General features: G+C 41.2%; 1 protein-coding gene across 2 annotated transcripts in view; it reads right to left on the reverse strand.

Moving 5' to 3' along the window:
• JADE2 (jade family PHD finger 2) overlaps positions 1-10679 on the reverse strand; it is a 228057-nt gene extending 217378 nt beyond the window's left edge. Inside the window, exon 1 of one of the 2 annotated variants that reach the window (XM_026696488.2) lies at positions 9609-10679. Coding sequence is in view for 1 of the 2 variants with exons in the window: in XM_026696487.2 (XP_026552272.1) it covers positions 9335-9349 (15 nt within the window). In the remaining variant the exon portion in view is untranslated. Of the gene's footprint in view, positions 1-9334 lie in introns of both variants that reach the window. The other variant, XM_026696487.2, reaches the window with a different exon arrangement.
• Between the last annotated feature and the right edge of the window lie 303 nt (positions 10680-10982).

A 10982-nucleotide genomic window follows, 5' to 3' on the forward strand; every position in this document is an offset into this window, starting at 1 on the left:
AGGCAGAGCAGGAAATTAGTGTTCCCAGTCTATTTAAGGGGAGCAGGAATCAGGGAAATTATTATGAAAATGATAACATTTCCATTTAACAAGCTGCTGTTAGACATGATAGCCTATTATTAACATTCATTCCTTCCAAACAGCTACGATATTACCTGTAGCAATTTCTACCTAGTGGGATTGTCATATTTTGTTGGAAGGATCTTCTGAATAAACCATTTCTACATTTAGATCCCTTTATAACTTATCTATAGCTTCTGCCTGATTTAAACATAAAGTATTTTAAATAAGTATGCCCAAATTAGTTTGCACTTGACAGAAATAAAGTTAGTTCCTGTTCTGCAAAGTACACTGCTTAAGTGGACATCATAGTGAACACTTAAAAGGAAGCAGAGTCTTAAGGAACAAACATCTTCTAATTGTTAAGTTATGAGTTCCTTCAAATCTTCTATTTTTTTCTCATTTTATTATAGGCTATTGCCTATTGCTGATCTCAGGAGAGATCACTTCTTTTGAAAAAAAAGAACTTAAAACATTTGTCTATTGGGCCTAACTTCTCAAGGAAGAGAAGCTCATTCCTATCAGAATCAACATCTACCAATCACAATACTTCATAGTAACTTCACATTAATATCTAATGATTTATATTTCTATGGGAATAGTGTCCATGATAAGTTATATATAAAAAGACAGGTATCAAATTTGCTATTATCCTTATTTTCCTTAAAACTCAAAGGAAACCCCTTTCTCTTCATTTTTAAAAGTGAACATTGGCTATATAAGCAGTTTACAAATTTTACCATACAGAAGAGGTGCATCTCTGAAAACTAAATATAACCAATTCACTTTCATTTTATAGATCAATGTATTTAACCTTTGTGCATATGCATACATGAGCACTGTAAAAGTTCATTTAGAATCCTGGAAATTGATGTTTTTAGTTTTAAGGAAGTTTCTACTGATTGCTGATAGGGAAAAGCCCACTCGGCCACAAAACCAGGTTCAAAGATTTCAATTTGTTTTCAATTCATGTTTACAAATTTTTATCTTCAGTATCACACTTAGACATTATACAACTGAAGATAACAACTCAGAATAAGAATATACTATATAATGCCATGTCAATCAGCTGCGTATGGACACTTCGTCGAAATGAAAGGCAAGTTTGTATATAGTACAGTATTTGTATGGTACAGTATGCTGATGAACTGATGAACAATTCCAAATATATGTGAGAGAAATCTTTGGTGTTGGACAAATTAATTTGTTATAAAAGGCTTACTTAATAAATATATACATCTGAATATTATGTCACTCATGTTTTATATCCACCAATAAAATTCATATGAATACATCAGACAGCAGCAACAAATTAAAATTACTTGAATAGTTGGGGAGGTTCCAATAGTACTGAAACTCTTTAATATCATGTGCCATATTATAATTTTGGATATACATAGCTCTGGTCTGCTAGAGCAGAGGTCCCCTAACTCTCTGTCTGCGGCCCACTTGGAACTGGGCTATGCGAAGAGCGGGCAAGCGGATGTGCGCAGGCAGCTCCACTTCCACAAGTGGCACGCACTTGTGCTTGAAGCTTCTTTCACGCAAGGGGTGGGTGCTTGCGCTCATGCACAAAACTCCATTTGCCGCTTACAAAAATGGAGTTGTGCGCCTGCCACACACACAGAATCATCCCATTTCCTCCCCTCTGGTCTGCCAAGCCGGAAAGGTTAAGGACCACTGTGGTAAAGAACCCCATCCTAACAGAAAAATATTATACCTCAGAGCCAGATCATCTTGCCATGAACATTTTATGTATTCCAATACCACTTTTAACTAAGTTATCATCATTTTTCACTTTTTACACATTGCTTCCAATATCTCTAAGAACTCTAGGTTTCAATTTGCACTTAAACCTGATTTTGTCAATAAAACATGAGAAAGAAAAGGACGAGGAGACAGTAAACCAATGAATTCAGCTCAGTGTCACAGAAGTGTTTATTGTATCATCATCAACCATATCCAGGGGTGGGATTCATCCTGTTCAGACCGGTTCGGGCAAACCAGATGTTAAGTTTATCCTAACCCTAACTGCTGGCCCAGCCTAGCCCAGCCTGCCCCTCCCAGGAGTCTCCATGCAGCCCATTTTGGATGCAGATTAAGTGCAGGGTCCACACGGAGGCTCTGGGAGGTCGAAAAACAGGACTATGGAACTTTGGAAACAGGCCTGTTTCTGGCTTCTGGGGGGCCTCTGGACCCTGGGCGAGGCCGTTTTCGCCCTCCCAGAGGCCCAAGGGAAGCCTCTGGACCATAGGGAAGACAAAAAACAGCCCTCCCAGAAGTTCCAGTAGGCCACACCCACCCAGCAACTGGGCAGCAAACCGGTTGCTGGCATTTTTGTATCCCACCCGACTGTATCATTCTTCTTGACTGAGTGGAAGACACTGAATTATAGTAATTTCAGTCACATTCATGTGACTTTTTATATTATACAGTCCATCTTGTTTCCTGTATTATTTACTTTTAATCTTTGATGACAGTTCTGTATTTCTTCTTTCCTCCATTTAGCAAAAGGAATGACGGAGGCAATATTTGTAATAGTAATAGATTGTACAGTATAAAAGGTCTAAAAGCTGAAGCTGAATCATGGCCAGATTTCCAAAATTTGAATGAATGAATGAATGAATGATCTATACATACATACATATATACAAATAAGAGTAGATATTACATAGTCTCTACATGTTGATGAGCTAGTATAATTCCAAGGAACTTCAACCTGCGTGGTCAGAACAGTGAACTTAGAATTTGGAATAACTTTGGTACTTTGAATGAATTGGCATAGATCAAAGGTTCACCACCTCAAATATACGCTACAAAAACATAACAAAACAAATACAAAATTATGCTTACACCCACATATATTATATGACACAGAGAAACAACACAGTCTAGGGCAGTGATGGCTAACCTTTTCATTGCATGCTGAAGGTGTGAGTGTGCGCGCCTGCACCCATAATGCAATGCGCTTGCGACCCCCCCGTCTCCCTGTGCATGGGTGTGACCCCCGAGCACCATGCACCTCTGCACATGCATGCACAACTCCCTGCACTGCGCACCTTTGCACATGAACGCACATCTCCCAAGCACGGCAGATACATGACAATCAACTGGCTGGTGGGAGGCACATGTGCATGCCCAGTGGACCTGATCTGGGGTGACGACTTGCATGCCGGCCGAGATGGCTCTGCGTGCCACTCCCAGCACGCATGCCGTAAGTTCACCATAATGGGTCTAGGGCATCTGGGAGTAGCTTCTGGAAGACCACACATTTAATTGGTAACACGGACCTCAAAAATTAATTACAATTTACATTGTTTTGAAGAAGTAACTTTGTAGTTTAGAAGTTCCAAATGACCACAGCTGCAAAATAACTTGACCACAATTATTTCTGTACTGCTGTATTGCACTGGATGTGGAGCTGCTGTGGAAATGTTTCCTAATTGTTAGTTGAAATACAGGTGGAAGACTGCAAATTGGGTCAGACCTTAAAGATCATTCCTTAAACTTCAGGATAGTTTCTGAACAAAACAAATGACAGGGTTGACCTTTTCGGGCACAAATGACATGATGGCTGGCTCACATGAGCATGTTACATTTGCCATCTCAAAACCTTTTTCAACTGCTCTCTGATGAATGTAGACAGGCAGTAACTGGAGGTCTTCTCTATTGTGGCGTCTTGCATTTGGACTGATCTTCTCAGATGGGTTCAGTGTGAGAATTGGCCAACCTGATTTCAATATCACACTAAGACTTTCTAATTGCTTATTTTTCTAGTCTATCAGCTAGTTGGTTTTAATCTGGTGGTTTTTACTATACTCCACAGTTTTTGTAGTTTCATTTTATAGTCTTCTGCTATATTGTATTGTGCAATTATATTTATGTTTTTATCATTGTTGAATTTGTTTTATGATTTCCAAAGCTACCCCGAGACTTCAATGCCTGCAAGGAAGCATATCAATCTTTACATAAATAATCATAGGCTGAAAATGTCATTCTGAGATATATTGTTCGACATCATTCAGCAATCTATAATCTCTTTTTAGAGCTTCCCATGTTAATCCCAGAAGCCATGCACCTTCCATCCAAAATCAAGAGTTTTTCTAACTAAAGAATAGCTGCTAGAGAGATTTGCTTTCATTTACCCAACCATCTTAGGAAAAAATACAAAGAATTTACATAAGAATGTACAATAAAGCATTTTCCAGAGGTTACAACCAGACCAGACTCAAATTATTCTTATTTCACACATTATGTGAAGAGCTAGATATCAGGAGAAGCTCCAATGTTGGAAAAAGTAAAAGGAAAGAAGATGATGACCAACAGTAAACTTGGATAGACTAAATTACAATGGTGATGAGTGCACTGTTGGAAGACCTGAAAGACTTGTTATATAGGGATGAATTGTCATGGAGAAAATCTATCTATGTGGTCACTAAGGCTCAATCACAACTTGATAGTACATAATCAATCAAAGAGGATACAACCACTATATCCCAAATTTTCAGTGTGTTAAATATAGGTTGTGGGAATTAAGGTTGCAATAAGATCTGGATATTGCTCAGTTCAACTTTAATGGATTCTGACATTATAAGATCTAGCTATAGCATGCTTTGTTTTTATTGAGGAATTAATGCATATTGATTAGTATGATTTTTATAGAGCTTATAGCAATGCTTGATGTTTTGGTTCTATGAATAACTTCTAATCTAAGTTTCCCCAACCTGCCATCTTTCAGATGTGTTAGGATTCTAACTTCCAGAATTTCAAATCAGTATACCTTTAGAGGGAATTTTCTCATTACATCTAGAGGGCACCAAACTGGGGAATTCTGTTTTAATCTTTCTGAAATATAAAACAAGTTGTTTTGGTGACTTCAATAGCAAAGATATTTTCTGTATCTAGCAGATACCTATATTTATGATTCTAATTCCTTTTTGCATTTTTAACCTTTATTTTTCTTAATTCTCTGACAAATCAGAAACTTATTAGTAAGTAAAACATAAATGATTATTAAGATACTGGGAGAGATAGAAGCATTACTGACAGTGTTTAAATTAGAATAGCAATGAATAAATATAACTATGACAAGTTTAGGTCACTATACAGAAAGTAACCATGCCACTTTGGAAAGTGACTGGTGGCAAAGGAGGATCAAGTACTACATTTATTACCAAGAGTGCAAATTTCCAATTACTTAGTAAAGATTTTCAAAGATGGTGAGCTGCGCTATTAGCAATGAGAAAATAATATTTTTTGCTTCTATGCACAACTTTTAGCTGAAGAGGCTACCTATTCTTAAAGCTTAGCTGAAGCACAGTATTGTTACTAGTAACTTCCTATTCTCTTCAATATTTATGCAGTTGTTCTACAGGTATCTGACTATTTATGTTGGTATCCATCTTGACTCTGGAATAGGGGAACATTGTTGGACAGATAAACATATATCATAGTCAAATGGCTATAATAGACATGATGTGCAGTATCAAATAGGTCAAATCCTCTTAGCCTTTCAGGATGCTCTTACCACCTTTAATTTATTTTTCTTGGCACATAAGCTCAGTCTCAAACTAAGTACTAAGTTGCACCTACCCATCATTTAAAAAAAAATATATCTAGAGCTCGTGAGATGATGATAAAGCACATTTTTAAAATAAAAAGGTATCTGAAAGAAAATTGATATACAGCATACTAAGATATCAACCCCTCATTACCAAAACATTCTAATTTCTTTTTCTTTCTTTCTTTTTACATTATTCTATGTTAATTGTTGAAATTTTAATGAAAAATGTGGGTTGCTATCAAAGGAATACTTGTACCCTGTTCCTATTTCATTCATTTTAACTTAATACCCAAAAAATTAAACAAAAACTAAAACCAACTTTTAGTTCCAGGAGACATGCCACATTGACTAACAAGAACTTCAAGAGGTATCATGAATTAAGATCATGGATTTGACCAAAGTCAAAAGAAGGCATGTTTTCTACATTTTTCATAGGCATATAGATGAGACAGTTTCAACAGGTGCAACTTTTCTCATTATTGTATAAATGGTAAAATTTCTTTGTGTTCTCTATACCAAATATAAAATGATTAGTAACTACCTTAAGATACATTCTAATGATAATCTTATGAAACAAAATGAATGAATAAACTAGGTTCTCAGAAGGAAGGTTTTCTTCTTGGTTTTAAATGATTTGATTATCAACATTCAAGTTGAACTTTCTTACCGAAGAGCAAAACTAACATCTTTACACACTTTCCAATTTAGTATCCATTATGCTTTCACCTGAGCAAGTGTTTAAAAGTCAAGAATTCTTAGCACCAATGATAGACTGAGCAAAATAGTACTGTTTGTACAATTAACAACCAAAAGCCTTAACAGTCTAGTCTTATTTTTTTTGTGAATTTGGTGAAGGCATTAAGTTTAATGACTCCTGAGGGAATAATCTTTTTTTTTTGCTAGCCAAAGATTAAGATCATTATTAATAAATGATCATGATTTGATTTGAATGAGTACATTCAAAGTTTGACTTTTTAAAAATATTATTAAGGACATATTCAATCTCCACACTCAAACTTCAATTTTCATAAACTAATTTCAATATATAGTTGTGCTGGTTTGAAATTATTAAATTAAGTATTGCCTATTTCATTTAATATCTTGATAAATTAATACCAGATGGACATTTGCTGTGTACAATATTTATAAATTTTCAAGAGTAAAATGTAGATGAATTCATACTCAGACAGAATCATCATCATCATAGAACTGTGGCAAAAGAAAGCAAAGCTAGTACTAATAATAATAGGTGCCATGCTACTATCTCACATCATTTGGAGCGCTACTTGAACACCTTTCAGCATTGCCAAAAATCACAAAGAGTCAACTGCAAGACAATTGCAAGACAGTTTTACTTGGAACAGCTTACATCCTGCAACAATACCTTTAACACCATCTAATAGGAACATCTGCCTATCTCAGATCCTTGAGAAGGACTTTTGACAGGTGGATAATTCCAAATGCAACAAAACCTCTGGCTAACCCTGTGGCCAACCATGATAATAACACCATCAAATAATATAAAGAAAGTTTCTGGATATTGTTGAGATTTTTTCCAGTAAAAAAGTTTTTTTTATTAAACTCTGAAGTAAGGATGGAAAGTAAAATCCTGAAATTAAAGCAATACTTGAGAAAAGCATTGAGATAATACAATCTTATTCCGAGAAATGAGGGACCAGTATACAACAGGGAATAGATAGCCAAAGAAAGCTAGCTGAGGGACAAATGGACACAGGTAAGAAATTACCTTAGAACCAATCCACTAAGCAACATGTTATACTCCTATTCAAGTATACAGTTACTTGAAAAGAAGGGGAAAATGTATGAGTAATGAAGGAGGGGGGGGGCATTAAGAATATGCAGGGCTGCCCAGTGAGTGCCAGTATGCTGTTCTAAAGTCCATTGTGCTAGAATACAAGGTATTATTGGAGCATCAAGAAGGGCTTAAACTATCATCAGGGATTAGAAATGAGTCCCACTGGGGAAAACAGCACCAAGACAGAATGAGTATTTCCATGAGATTTAAAAACAACACTGAATGGTGACAAAAAAGAACTAGGTAGAAAGAAGTTTCTGGATGGAAGGTTCAATAATTCAGAAAGAGGACAAGAAGTACAGGTGAAGTTGACACAGTGTTGGGGAGGGGGGACAGAACAGAAGGAAATACTTGGAAAGATTTCTAAGAGATAAACTGGATGAGCATGTGGGTTTTGCTAAGAAGGGACAATACTCTTAAAAAGCAGTTCAACTTGGACTAATCTGATTGGGAATTATAAAAGGGAAATGGTGTATTGGGGGACATGCCGATGAAAGCATGGGACAATTGGGAGCCACTTCTAGCTTCCAAGTCAGATTCTAACTCTTTACTGTCTTTCCTTTCTGGAATTCCTTGTTCAGAAGACTGAAGGTCCCACCCAGCAACACCAGTTCTCCTGAACAATCTGCCCATAGTTTGTGAGGGAGATCTAGGTGTCCCCTATGGCAAAAAAGGAGGTGTGAGTGAGGAGGGAGAACAAGCTTCATCCCAAAATAGAACAGAACACAGGAAAAGGTTCCAACACATATATATTACTTCACTCTCATCATCCTTCAGTTATCCCGCATCAGAAATATGAATGGGGGCGGGGGGAGGGGGCGCCCGAGGCAGGACTCATGATTTGGGAGGCAAGTTGAAGCTTTATAAAAAAAATGGACCACCTCTTCTTTCTGGTACCAGGGAGCCTATAGAAAAAGGCTGTCCACCCCCTATCCCCCCAAAACCGGCAGGGAGGGAAAGGGAGGAAAGAGGGATGGCGGCATGAGAAAACAGCAGAGCAGCAAAGACGCGACGCTTTCGGAAGGAATGCCTACCGCAGGCAAAGTGCAAGCCTGTGAGGGAATGCAGGGAAGGCGGCAGGCAAACCGGGTGGAAGAAACCGCCTCCGAGAAGGGAGGAAAGAGCAGCCCGCGTATCCGCGGCGGGCGGGCGCGATTCGGTAGCAGAAGATGCAAAAGATGAGACGCCCCCGAGCAGCCCGTTGGGAGCAGGGAGAGTTTGAGAAGGTAAACAGCCACGCCCCCTACAGTCCTCAGCTCCACCGCGCAGCTCAATCGCAGCCGCTGCCTGTACATTTCCATTCCGAATCTCTCTGGATCCCCAGCGGCGTGACTCTCGTCCTCGCTCCCTCCCTTTCCGCCCCCCTCCATCACCATCACGCAGCCATCCATCCTTCGGCGCGGCTGCAAAAGCCATCAGCGCCCCAGAGAAGCTGGTGCCATTCAAAGCCCCGTGGGGCTCTCCCACCCCAGCCAAAGACTGCGCTGCTTCTTCTGCCTGCCTCCTGGGCGCATTGTTTATGTCTGTTGCAGGAGCTTGGCAGGAACCCCACAACCTCAGCACGTGAGAGGAGCCGATCATGTGGGTGCACCAGCTCCAAGACAGGCAAATGCTCCAAAACGTGCTGCGTCTCAACAAAAATGAAACTCCCGTCTCCTAATTGCCGCGCGATCCCCTTTTGCACGACTTGACACCCACACCCACGTAATTCCCCACATGCAACGCACATTGTTTTTTTTTTACCCTCCAACCCCCCCGCCGTCCTGGGTTCATATTCTGGAAGACTATTTTTCCTCCCGGTGTCCTCTCTTACCCCGCCCTCCCCCCGGTTACTCTTCAACTGTGGCGAGTCCCCTCCCCACCCCACACACCCCCTTAAGACCTTCTGGGGTTACCTCTGCCGCAGTCATTAATCCGAGGAACCGTTTCCCGAGGCTTCCGTTCCTTTAAAAAGTTGTTGTTTACATTCCTGCCGCCTCCCTTTTAAAACATGACTGACCAACATGCGCAATCAATCTCTAAAAAACGCTGCACATCCCCCCCCCCCTTCCTTTGCAGGCAGTAGTCAGGGAGCAGTAAAACAAATGCAAGGAGGGAAGGGAGAGAAGAGAGAAGAGCTGCAAAAACCCGGAGGGGGGGGGAAATGGAGCAATCCTCCACCCATTTTACCTTTGCTGGGAGAGAGCGTCCTCCCAAGAGTTGAGAATGTTCGTCGGGCTACCAGAGAGGGGTAAGCGAGAGATGCTCCAGAAATGGCAACGCTTACGGAATCTCCCTTTGCAAAGATCAACCCGGTACCATTGCGGAGGGCGAGAACGACCCCCCCTCGCAGGATCCGAAGATGATACCCTCCCCTTTCAGGAGTAGATACAAAGTAACTCCATAGATGCATTTAAAAAAAAAAAAAATCCGAAGAATTGCTTCCAGCTGAGATGGCCGCTCTGTGCAAAATCCAGCAAGCCCTGTGTGCGCGTTTCTGTTTCTTTTTTAAAAAAATTTCTAGACTTCTTTCCGGATCTTTGTGCAATTGCCCGAACGTCTGCGCCTAGGCTTTTATTATTATTATTTAATCCCTCGGCTGGCGAAGAACGGACTTCTCCGAAGGAGTGTATAAATTAAGACTGATGCTGGCGAGTTCGCCACTCGGCCCCCCTTCTCTCAATTTCTTCTTTTCTTGCTTGTTGTTTCTCCCTCCTGACGAGCAGCAGGTCCAGGTGCAGCTGCAGACGTGGGTCCCATCCCTGATTGTGCTCGGCATGTGTTGCCTCCCACCCCGGCACACTCCTCGCCCACCCCCTCCCCTCCCCTCGTTTTCACCCCCCTCCGATGCGCCGAGTCCCCATCTCTTGTCTTTCGGGTGCCCTGGGCAGCTGGAAAAGGCTCGGCTCGCACAGGCGGACTCGCTTTTTTCCCTCGCGCTTCTCCCTCCCGAGCCTGCTCAGGTCACTTTCGCAACGATCTTCAGCCTGGCGCGCTCACAACAGTGGCGGCGGTGCACGCACAGATCACAGAGCTGGAACACTTTCTTCGCTTCCTCCGCTTTTCATACGCGCACACGCCCCCCCCCCCCGGTCTCCTTTTCCCCCCGCCGCCGCCGCGAGCGCTTTCGCCTCCTCGAAGCGATGCAAAGGCGTAACGGCAAAGCCTGCTGCTGCAACCTTACGAAAAATAACCTTATACTTAGCAAAATCTTTTGGCGCCATATTAATGACGTACTTCAAATTTGCCATTTCTTCCTGCGTCAAATAGACGTTTTTTACAACTAACAGATGAGGTGCAGAGCGGAGAGGGCGAGCGCAGGAGTGAGAAGAAGTGGGGGTGGGGGGAAGAAAGAGGGAGAAAGACCCTCGGACCGTATTTTTTTTATTAAAAATAAGCCCTCGCGTGTAAGGGGGGGCGAGGGGGGCTATCGCCTCCGAGTAGACGTGCACGAGGAGCGGGCAGGGGGGCAAAGTAACCGGGGCAAATGCAGATGGGAACGAGATTGCTCTCTTTGCGGATCCCAAAGTTACTCGGCGGCGAGGCGAACGGCGGTTTGTTGAG

The sequence above is a fragment of the Pseudonaja textilis genome, chromosome 2 (genome assembly GCF_049901715.1).
Source record: "Pseudonaja textilis isolate UNSWEBS1 chromosome 2, rPseTex1.2, whole genome shotgun sequence".
Lineage (NCBI taxonomy): Eukaryota > Metazoa > Chordata > Lepidosauria > Squamata > Elapidae > Pseudonaja > Pseudonaja textilis.